The sequence below is a fragment of the Saimiri boliviensis genome, chromosome 15, assembly GCF_048565385.1.
Source record: "Saimiri boliviensis isolate mSaiBol1 chromosome 15, mSaiBol1.pri, whole genome shotgun sequence".
Taxonomy (NCBI): Eukaryota; Metazoa; Chordata; class Mammalia; order Primates; family Cebidae; genus Saimiri; species Saimiri boliviensis.
In genome coordinates this window covers 48,288,016-48,300,349 of record NC_133463.1, presented here as the reverse complement: position 1 = coordinate 48,300,349, position 12,334 = coordinate 48,288,016, and the positions used below count along the sequence as shown (strand labels likewise).

At 41.7% G+C, this 12,334-nt stretch overlaps 1 protein-coding gene across 2 annotated transcripts in view; it reads left to right on the top strand.

Moving 5' to 3' along the window:
• ZFHX4 (zinc finger homeobox 4) overlaps window positions 1-12,334 on the top strand; it is a 184,678-nt gene that overhangs the window by 166,486 nt on the left and 5,858 nt on the right. For both annotated transcript variants that reach the window (XM_074386973.1, XM_003940698.4), the window contains exons 8-10: window positions 139-339; window positions 878-995; window positions 1,510-6,924. In XM_074386973.1, the coding sequence (XP_074243074.1) occupies window positions 139-339; window positions 878-995; window positions 1,510-6,924 (5,734 nt within the window). The remainder of the gene's footprint in view (window positions 1-138; window positions 340-877; window positions 996-1,509; window positions 6,925-12,334) is intronic.

Sequence of the window (12,334 nt, the reverse complement as noted above, 5' to 3'; positions counted from 1 at the left end):
TGAAAATCCCAGTTACCCTGATGATTACACATTGTAAGCATATATCAAAATATCACATGTACCCCCAAAATACAACTATTATGTGTCAATGAGAAATACATTAACGAATGGTGGCCATGTTTATTCAATATTTTCCAGTTCTATCAATGTCCTTATTGTAACTACAATAGTAGGGACCAAAGTCGTATCCAGATGCATGTCCTGTCACAGCACTCGGTGCAGCCGGTCCTCTGCTGTCCTCTCTGCCAGGACGTCCTCAGCAACAAAATGCATCTCCAGCTGCATCTGACGCATTTGCACAGTGTGTCTCCAGATTGTGTGGAGAAGCTGCTTATGACAGTAAGGATACCAAATACTGATGCATGTATGACATAATCTGTGTTAGGGTATCAATATGAAATCTATAATTACTGGTTTATAGAAATGTATTTCTCCTGAACTACTTAAAGATCTATTATTGCCCATGTTATAGTAATCATACCCGAGGCCCATGTGTGATCTCTTTTGCTTGGAAAAAATACAGTATGAGGCATAGCTTAGTAAAGAACATATTTTGCAGTCTTCTTTTTATATCTATAGTGTTCATCAAATAACCCTAGTGGGTACTTTGTGTTTCAAACTTTATTCATTATCATTATAAAAAAATAAACCTACAAAACCTTTAAACCATATAATAATGGTAAAAAGACTACAACACTGCCACAGCATTGATCTAAAGTTTGAAGGTATGGCACTGATCTGTAACATCCACAAAACATCCTGCTTTGGTTTAAAAAAAAAAAAAATGTAAGTGAGATATGCTACCAGCAAAAGAGTGATGTGATGGAATTTGTGATTTCTGGGATACCTTTAACATAAACCCCTTTGGTTTTCAAAGGTGCCTGTCCCTGATGTGATGATGCCAAACAGTATGCTACTGCCAGCAGCTGCCTCTGAGAAATCAGAGCGGGATACACCTGCAGCCATGACAGCAGAGGGGTCTGGGAAATATTCAGGTATGCAATCTCATCATCAAAACCTTCAGACAACATGCTTAGGGGCTTGAATTTGTGGTGGTGTGGAAAGATTATTACTATCGAAAAATTTTTGTAAAGCGTTGGGGGAAAATGTATGCCATTTCAAAGAGCCATATTTTCCAATTCATTTTTTGTATCTGGTTATCTGTAAGTGACCTCAGGGAACCCAAGTGTCACTCAGGAAAATTCTGTGTGATCTAATTCATGAATACCAAGGGATAGCCTTAGTATACTAATTGCAGCATACTGTAATGACCTTTGACTTGCTTTCTTCCCTTTTCTGAAATTTCTTGAGGTCAGGGGTGATTTCTTGTTTGCCTTTATATCCACAGTACCCTGCCCAGTGCTTGCCACATAGTAGTTGCTCAGCAAACATTTCTTCAAAGAATGAGTTAAGCGGAAACCTTTAGAGGCTCCTATTTATAATATTTATTAACACTTAAGGAGTAGGTTTTCTTATTCTAAGAGAAATGTTTGTGCTTTTTCCTAATAGGTGAAAGTCCAATGGATGACAAAAGCATGGCAGGTGTTGAGGATTCAAAGGCTAATGTAGAAGTAAAGAATGAGGAGCAGAAACCAACTAAAGAACCCTTGGAAGTGTCAGAATGGAATAAAAATAGCAGTAAGGATGTGAAAATCCCCGACACACTGCAAGATCAATTAAATGAACAGCAAAAAAGGCAACCGCTCTCTGTTTCTGACCGCCATGTCTATAAGTATCGCTGTAACCATTGTAGCTTGGCTTTCAAAACTATGCAGAAGCTTCAGATACATTCCCAGTATCATGCAATTCGGGCTGCGACAATGTGTAACCTCTGCCAGCGCAGTTTCCGTACATTCCAGGCTTTAAAAAAACACTTGGAAGCAGGCCACCCTGAACTGAGTGAAGCTGAACTTCAACAGCTGTATGCCTCCTTGCCCGTGAATGGTGAACTGTGGGCGGAGAGCGAAACCATGGCCCAGGATGACCATGGCCTAGAGCAGGAAATGGAGAGAGAGTATGAGGTGGACCACGAAGGGAAAGCAAGTCCTATAGGAAGTGATAGTAGCTCTATCCCAGATGACATGGGCTCTGAACCAAAGCGGACCTTACCTTTTAGAAAAGGGCCCAATTTTACAATGGAAAAATTCCTTGATCCATCTCGTCCATATAAATGTACAGTGTGTAAAGAGTCATTCACCCAAAAGAACATTCTCTTGGTCCACTATAATTCAGTTTCGCACTTGCATAAGTTGAAAAAAGTTTTGCAGGAAGCCTCCAGTCCTGTTCCACAAGAAACCAACAGCAACACAGATAACAAACCCCACAAGTGCAGCATTTGCAATGTTGCATACAGCCAAAGCTCCACACTGGAAATCCATATGAGGTCTGTGCTCCACCAGACAAAGGCTAGGGCTGCAAAGCTGGAGCCTGGTGGCCCTGTGGCTGGTGGGCACAGCATTGCAGGGAATGTTAACAGCCCTGGCCAAGGGATGTTAGATTCCATGAGTTTAGCAGCCGTAAACAGCAAAGATACCCATTTAGATGCCAAAGAATTAAATAAAAAGCAAACTCCTGAATTAATTTCTGCTCAACCTACACATCACCCACCACAGTCACCAGCACAAATTCAGATGCAACTACAGCACGAATTACAACAGCAAGCCGCGTTCTTTCAGCCTCAGTTCCTCAACCCAGCCTTTTTGCCTCATTTTCCCATGACCCCAGAAGCACTGCTGCAGTTTCAGCAGCCTCAGTTTCTCTTTCCATTCTATATACCTGGGACGGAGTTTAGCTTGGGGCCAGATTTGGGCTTGCCAGGCTCTGCCACATTTGGGATGTCTGGCATGACAGGAATGGCTGGCTCCCTGCTTGAAGACCTAAAGCAGCAGATTCAAACCCAACATCACGTTGGCCAAACTCAACTCCAGATACTACAGCAACAAGCACAACAATACCAAGCCACACAGCCCCAGCTGCAGCCTCAAAAACAACAGCAGCAGCCGCCACCTCCACAGCAGCAGCAGCAACAGCAGGCAAGCAAATTACTGAAACAAGAGCAAAGTAACACAGCGAGTGCAGACTGCCAAATCATGAAGGACATGCCATCTTATAAGGAGGCAGAAGAGATTGCTGAAAAGCCAGAAAAACCAAAGCAGGAATTTATAAGTGAAGGTGAAGGACTCAAAGAAGGCAAAGACACAAAGAAGCAAAAATCCTTGGAACCATCCATCCCACCACCCCGAATAGCTTCAGGAGCCAGAGGAAATGCGGCCAAAGCGTTACTGGAAAACTTTGGTTTTGAACTGGTCATTCAGTATAACGAAAACAGACAGAAGGTACAGAAGAAGGGCAAAAGTGGTGAAAGCGAAAACACTGACAAACTCGAATGCGGAACATGTGGCAAATTGTTTTCCAATGTTCTTATTTTAAAGAGTCACCAAGAACATGTACATGGGCAATTTTTTCCATATGGAGCGCTAGAAAAATTTGCTCGTCAATACAGGGAGGCCTATGACAAGCTTTATCCAATTTCTCCATCTTCTCCAGAAACGCCACCCCCGCCACCTCCCCCTCCGCCCTTGCCTCCGGCTCCTCCACAGCCTTCTTCTATGGGTCCTGTAAAGATCCCCAATACAGTTTCTACTCCTCTGCAAGCTCCACCACCCACTCCTCCCCCACCACCACCACCACCTCCCCCTCCTCCTCCACCTCCCCCACCTCCTCCACCTTCTGCTCCCCCGCAGGTCCAGCTGCCTGTTTCTCTGGACCTGCCACTATTTCCTTCCATTATGATGCAGCCTGTGCAACACCCTGCACTTCCTCCCCAGCTTGCCCTGCAGCTGCCACAGATGGACACGCTCTCTGCAGACCTCACCCAACTTTGCCAGCAGCAGCTCGGATTAGATCCCAACTTCTTGAGACATTCTCAGTTCAAACGCCCACGGACAAGAATTACAGATGATCAACTAAAAATCCTGAGGGCTTATTTTGACATCAATAATTCTCCAAGTGAAGAACAGATCCAAGAGATGGCAGAGAAGTCTGGTCTCTCCCAAAAAGTTATCAAACACTGGTTTCGAAATACACTTTTTAAGGAACGGCAGAGAAATAAGGATTCACCATACAACTTCAGTAACCCTCCTATAACGGTTTTAGAAGATATCAGAATTGATCCACAGCCCACCTCTTTAGAACATTACAAATCTGATGCATCATTCAGTAAAAGGTCTTCTAGAACGAGATTTACTGACTACCAGCTTAGGGTTCTGCAAGACTTTTTTGACACAAATGCTTACCCAAAAGATGATGAAATAGAACAACTCTCCACAGTTCTCAATCTACCTACCCGGGTTATTGTTGTGTGGTTCCAGAATGCTCGTCAGAAAGCACGAAAGAGTTATGAGAATCAAGCAGAAACAAAAGATAATGAAAAAAGAGAACTCACTAATGAACGGTACATTCGAACAAGCAACATGCAGTACCAGTGTAAAAAGTGCAATGTGGTTTTCCCCAGGATCTTTGACTTGATTACGCATCAGAAAAAGCAGTGTTACAAGGATGAAGATGATGATGCCCAAGATGAAAGCCAAACAGAAGACTCCATGGATGCCACCGATCAAGTGGTGTACAAGCATTGCACAGTGTCTGGCCAAATGGATGCAGCCAAAAGCACTGCTGCCCCTGCAGCAAGTTCTGGCTCTGGGACCAGCACCCCCTTGATTCCATCACCCAAACCAGAACCTGAGAAGACTTCTCCAAAACCCGAGTATCCCGCAGAAAAGCCAAAGCAGAGTGACCCCTCTCCCCCTTCTCAAGGCACCAAACCAGCCCTGCCATTAGCATCGACTTCCTCAGACCCACCGCAGGCATCCACAGCCCAGCCTCAGCCACAGCCACAGCCACCAAAACAACCCCAACTTATTGGAAGACCTCCCTCGGCCTCTCAAACCCCGGTCCCTTCCAGTCCACTGCAAATTTCCATGACGTCTCTCCAGAACAGTCTACCTCCACAGTTACTACAATACCAGTGTGACCAGTGTACAGTTGCCTTCCCAACTCTGGAACTCTGGCAGGAACACCAGCACATGCACTTCCTCGCTGCTCAAAACCAATTCCTTCACTCTCCGTTCTTGGAAAGGCCCATGGACATGCCCTACATGATATTCGACCCCAACAATCCGCTGATGACTGGACAGCTGCTGGGGAGTTCCCTCGCTCAAATGCCACCTCAGGCCGGTTCCTCCCATGCCACGGCCCCCACAGCCGTTGCTGCTTCCCTAAAAAGGAAACTGGACGATAAAGAAGATAACAACTGCAGTGAAAAAGAAGGAGGGAATAGTGGGGAAGACCAACACCGCGACAAACGCTTGAGAACCACGATCACCCCGGAACAGCTGGAAATCCTCTATGAAAAATATTTGCTGGATTCCAATCCTACCAGAAAAATGCTCGATCATATCGCGCGCGAAGTCGGGCTGAAAAAAAGGGTCGTGCAAGTCTGGTTCCAGAACACGCGGGCGCGGGAGAGGAAAGGCCAGTTCCGGGCGGTGGGGCCCGCGCAGTCGCACAAACGCTGCCCGTTCTGCCGCGCGCTGTTCAAAGCCAAGTCGGCCTTGGAGAGCCACGTGCGCTCCCGCCACTGGAATGAAGGCAAGCAGGCGGGCTACAGCTTGCCGCCCAGCCCTTTAATAGCCCCCGAGGATGGGGCCGAAAGCCCGCAGAAATACATCTATTTCGATTACCCGTCTCTGCCGTTAACGAAAATGGATCTGTCCGGTGAGAATGAATTGGCTTCCACGGTGTCAACCCCCGTGAGCAAGACCGCCGAGCTGTCGCCCAAGAATCTCGTGAGCCCTTCTTCTTTTAAAGCAGAGTGTCCTGAGGATGCAGAGAACTTACATGCCCCTCCTGCTGAGGCTGGGTATGATCAAAATAAAACCGATTTTGATGAGACTTCGTCCATTAATACGGCCATCAGCGACGCCACCACGGGAGACGAGGGAAACGCCGAGATGGAGAGCACCACGGGAAGCTCCGGAGACGCGAAGCCGGCTCTGTCTCCCAAAGAGCCGAAAACTCTGGACGCGCTGCCGAAAACCGCGACCACGCCTACCACGGAGGTCTGCGACGACAAGTTTCTCTTTTCTCTCACGAGCCCGTCCCTCCATTTCCACGACAAAGATGGCGACCACGACCCAAGCTTTTACGTCACGGATGACCCGGATGACAACGCCGACCGCAGCGAAACGTCCAGCATCGCGGACCCGAGCTCCCCAAATCCTTTCGGATCCAGCAATCCCTTTAAATCCAAAAGCCACGAGCGGCCGGGTCACAAGCGTTTCCGAACGCAGATGAGCAATCTTCAGCTCAAGGTTCTCAAGGCTTGCTTCAGTGACTACCGAACGCCAACCATGCAGGAATGTGAAATGCTGGGGAATGAGATTGGCCTGCCCAAACGCGTGGTCCAGGTGTGGTTCCAAAATGCAAGGGCAAAGGAAAAGAAATTTAAAATCAACATCGGGAAGCCTTTCATGATCAATCAGAGTGGCACGGAAGGCACCAAACCAGAGTGTACCCTCTGCGGGGTGAAGTACTCCGCCCGCTTGTCCATCAGAGACCACATTTTCTCCAAACAGCACATTGCGAAGGTGAGGGAGACTGTTGGCAGTCAGCTCGATCGCGAGAAAGATTACTTAGCTCCGACCACGGTTCGGCAGCTGATGGCACAGCAGGAACTTGATCGTATTAAGAAAGCTTCAGACGTGCTGGGCTTGACGGTACAGCAGCCAGGCATGATGGACAGCAGTTCCCTCCATGGCATCAGCCTGCCAGCAGCCTACCCAGGACTCCCCGGCCTTCCTCCAGTCCTTCTCCCTGGAATGAACGGTCCATCCTCCTTGCCGGGATTCCCACAAAATTCAAACAGTAAGTCATTTAAAGGAGAGTCAGTCTGGTTAAGTAGCATCAGGTAGACAATCAAGTGTAACCAAGAACAGGGTGCCTTTGGATTTCTTTTTATTTCAGCTAGTGGAACCAAGACATTATTTGAAGTATGCATTATATTGGCTGTAGCTAATTCCCAGGAAGTAGGTCAACCTGAAACACACACGGAAAAATAAAGACTAGATAGATCATAGCAGACTCTCAGATATATATTAATTATTTGTATCATTATAGCTTTATGTCATAGAAATATTATATTTATATGTTAATTTCAATCTTGATTTCAGATGGCATTCCAGCACAAACGTGTGGCTTGGTGTTTGGTACACGTATTAAGAAAAGTGAAACATTAAATAATGAATTCATTGGTATCTTAATTTATGGTCTTTCCAAGGGGTGGGGGATGGTGTTTTTGTTTGTCCCACCCCACCCCTGTCCCTACCACCCGGTGATACCCAGAGGTCAAAATTTGAGTCCTCCAGCTACACCCACATGGTACTTAGCAGATTGATAAAGTTTACGTTTAAAGTTCAGCAACTAAAATTATGACTTCTGTGATAATACATAATTTAGCATTGCTATACTATTTTGATTTTTGTAGCATCCATTACTACTTGTTATCTAAATAAATTCAACAACCTTAGAAATACATTAATATTACTTCATGCCTTTCTTCCCCTCACCCGCAGCCCCAGCTAAAGTTTCTACTTAAGGCATAACAAATTTGTAAAGCTGTTTGAGGCAACCTCAGATGCTGAATCTAATTCTGTGCTCATCAAAAGATATGCAACTTGTGCAGTTTTGATTTCCTGAATAAGCATATGTATTCAATTATATTATGTTAAATAAATGGAATATAATGTGCTAGGCAATCATGTAGGCAAAAATATAACGAAAGATTTATATCACCCAAAATAGAAAAACATGATTTTTCTATAATCTAAGTAAGTTTTTTTTTTCCAAATTATCAATGATTTTTTTTCTATTTAAAAGGAAAATTTAACATGTTAAAGGGACATCTAGAGTTCACTAATTATATATATCTACAACTTTTACCAAAAAATAAGGAAAGCTTTTTTTTTATTTTTACAAATTGAATTTTTACATAAATTTCAAACTTTTCAATTCCATTATTTTCTTACAGAAAAACATAATTGCCATTGTGATCTTAAGTTATTCCTATTTTAACTTTTGGTTTGGGAGGTGTGAAAACAATGATATCCTATGCTCCCTCAGCCCCTGCTAACTTATCTGGTTCCCTATTGAGTGATTTGGTTTTTGAGAGAAGCAGAATGGAGCTATACATATAAGAATGTTACCGGCCTGGCGCAGTGGCTCATGCTTGTACTCCCCACAGTTTGGGAGGCCGAGGCAGGTGGATCACATGAGGTCAGGACTTCAAAACCAGCCTGGCCAACCTGGTGAAACCCCATCTTTACTAATAATACAAAAATTAGCCGGGTGTGGTGGTGCACGCCTCTAATGCCGGCTACTCAGGAAGCTGAGGCAAGAGAATCGCTTGAACCCGGGAGGTGGAGGTTGCAGTGAGCTGAGAATACGCCACTGCCCTCCAGCCTGTGCAACAAGGGAAACTCTGCCTCCAAAAAAAAAAAAAAAAAAAAAAAAAAGACCCTTACCAGGAAAATGTCTTAAATGTCTTTAACTGTCATTCCAACTCCCCTCACCCCAAAAGTATCTTAGGCTTAATTATCTAGACAATTTTCGAGCCTTAAAAATTAGAGATACAATTAAATGTTTTGGTTGTACATTTTATTTAGGTAAAATACAAGCGTTTGGAGAATAATGCAGTGGCAGATGGTTTTTTTGTTTTTGTTTTGCATACAATGTTAGTCTTGTTATTTTCTGGTCCCATTTTATATACCACTGATTATTGACTCAGAAAAATAACTTACATGGAAAAACTTCTATACGTAAAATAGAGGAGTTTTGATATTTTTACATGGGCTAAAAACAGTTGAAATATCTGTACCTTTAATCTACAAGTCTACTTTGATTGATGATGACCATGTTGTCATCCCAGTAAGTGATGGTCAAGGCATCTCGTTTTTTCTCCACTGAGTCTGAAGGCCTTTGTTGGGACAGTGGTCCTTCTGCCTACTGCCCTTTGGTTCTTCACTCCGATATGGGGACCCAGAGGCCCTAGGTGAAAGAAAATGAGAAAGGAGGAGAAAGAGATGTTTATAAAATATTTAAACAGACACCTTTTCCTCATTCTACTCACCATAAATTATATCTTCTCCCTAAAATATGGTCCCTTTTGTAACTATCAGCATTGGTGAGAAGATGCTGGAGGCAGTCACTCCGTGGCTAGTAGTATCTTCAAACACACAAGGTACTCAGGAACTCAAAGCTGTTGTATCCGCTGCTTTATTAAATCGTGGACCAAAACAGACTGGGGAGTGTTATGAAGAGAAAAGCTCCATGAACATTGCTACCTACTGAAATTTTCAATTTCTCACAACTTAGTCCTTTGTGAGAGATTTTAAACATTAACCCAGCAGAAATACCAGTGGGGTCTGCCTGAGTGCCTGAGTTCCCACACTTTCAGTTCACATCTTTATTAGGTTAATTTACCTATGGTGGGTAATGCTGACTATTTCAACAAGCTCAGTAGAGCTGTGATTCTCTATTTCCCTATGATCATTTTCTGCTATATTATCTGTCACCAAACAATTATCTTCTTTGCTTAATGGGAGAGATAGACATACCAGTTAAGGCAAAATGAAAAAGAACATTATAAGTAATATATTTCTGTGTTTCTTACAAGTCCTGGGCCCTTGCTACAATTTGTTGTCAATATGAACATCTTTGAGAAGAATACGGCAAGTTCTTCTTGGCTCCTTTTTAAAAGGATTTAGTTATGGAAAAGGCTTCATTTTAAGGATATCCCATCCCTTTGAAAGGAAGTTCCAAGTCTTTGATTAGAAGGAAATCACTAAAAATTGCTTCAGTGAAAATAAGATGGTCTATAATAAGTTTATTCAAAGGCTACACCACAAAATTAGCTGAATTGCAGTGTACATGTTCAGTTTCAGTATTTATCAACTTCTGAATTTCCTGATTTAAACAAACACTTTATTTTATTTTGGGAGGTAGAATTGTCTTTCTGGTTGGATATCGGCTTTAAGGCTCACAAAACTTTCTTAGCTAACTTCCAAGAAACTTGCAAATTTTTTAGTCCTCAAAATCACTAAGAAGGCCCTTTCCGGAGTAATATTCCTCATGTGTGCCCCCTTCCTGAACAGTGGCACAGCACTGCGTTCAGTATCACCACCTACCATTGCTCACTCTTTTATAAAATGAATTATTTTTTCTTTACTTTTTGTTCACATCCTCATTTTTCTGTTATGATCAAACATAAAAAGGGAGAATGGCCATAGAATATGGATGCATGTTTATATACCTAGAAAAATTAGAAAACTTTAAATTCATATTTTATCCTTTAGAGTGTTAGCTGGCTTTGGGATTTTCCTCAAAGTGAATAGAAAAATGACTTGGTTTTCTATATTTAACTTATTTACTTTATCGTTTAAAGTGGTGTCTGATTTTAAATGTTCCATTAGTGTTTGGAAATACTGCCTAAGCTGATTTCCTTAAATGGAACTTTAGGACATGCCTTTTGCATTTTTCTCATACTTTAATGTAATTTACTAGCACATTTGGGGTAACTCTAGATAAGATTAAGTCCTTAATAATTTTAGCACAATTGTCTTTGGCCCTATGCACATAATTATTTTCATTTCTAACCTCAAATATAAACTTGAAGGACCTTGGTCAAAGAAACTTGGAAAAAAGAAACTACATGATAGTGCGTTATGAAGCAGGCATTTTCTTCTGAAAACATTACTTTCAATAATAGGTAGCTATTTAAGGAAAACAAAACCAAACAAAATGATGGTAGTATGAGATTATTTACAGAAAAATGTTTAATTCTATGTGAAATTTCTAAGAACTGCAGTAGGAGTTGGGAAATGGGAAAGAATGTATATTTAACAGTATAACTGGATAACAGATAAAATTTGATACTCATTTATTTGTAAATTACAACCACTTATTCCACATCTCTATTACTTTTCAGCTTTTCTCTTCTATTTCTGGTTTTCTGGCTACTGAAATTTTTACTGCACATTTTTATAGGCTGATTTATTTTGCTAGTAAGCCAAATGCACATAGTTTATTATGTTTAATCTGTACCTCTTTTCCTGAAATTTTTAGCTTAGCTCATTATTTAAGTCAGCTTTCTTTCTCAAGATGTTAAAGTTTTTAAAATTTGTGATAATCTTTGATTTTGGATTATTCAGAATTCCTGTTGCAGTCTTCTAAAAATCTGTATTATCTCGTTATATAACCCTAGCTAAAAAATGTAGACCCCATCTGATGAGAAAGCCTGAGTCAACAACTGTTGATCCATCTCGCTTCCACAATTGCTATTTTTTCATGTCTCTGTTCCTTAAAATTTATCTTGTCTTAAATTTTCATGTCAGAGACATGTAAGCCAGTAATTTCCTCAGATTCAGGGAGGAAATGAACTAGCTGCAAGAGGGTACAACTATTTAGTAGGAAGTTGTACTATTATGAGATCTAGGACTAAGGTTGGTTTTGTGAGTAGGCAAAAGAAGCTGGCTACCAATGTAATTTTGCAGCAATGCAGGTAAAGCCTCCTCCATCTCAATCATTCAGGCCTGAAATTTTATAATTAGATACTAATTCCTTTAACTTAACATATTTTTCTCTGTTGAATGGAAAATAGCATAGACTGTGACGAAATCAGAATATCATAGCAGGAAGGAACCCCCAAAATTCTTGAATCTAGTATATATTGAACCTTTTTCATACTACTGTATTCATTTATTCAGTTCTTTCTTGCCAATGCAATTTTATAAAGAGGCAAGGGGAAAGGCAGTACCACACATAGAATCATAGGGATAAAGGCAAGGGAGTTGTGCATGTGGGCCCCCAAAGGCAACTCTATTACTTCACAGTTTTCCCTAGGGCTAGATCTAAGTCCCAGGAATCTAGAAGTCTATTACTAAATTGGATTAAAGATCAAGGAGTTTATTCATTCATTTTTATCATATGTCAGTAAAGCCTGGGCCATTGTTATTTAAATTTCTTTTAAATGTGTGAGCCATTTTTCAGTAAAATGTGTGTACTTGCTATCAGTTTATTTTCTGGAACTAAAATAACTACAGTGTTATTTTCCAGGATTTTCTTTTCTTATTGCATATTTTAAAATATTTGAATTATTTAACCTCTGAAATTGATTCAGTTAAACCAGAAGATAAATGGGAGTGACAGCTATAAAATTTAGTCTCCTCTAGTTTATCTACCATTGAGTCATAGATTCTCTTTGTCAAGCACCTCCTAGGAT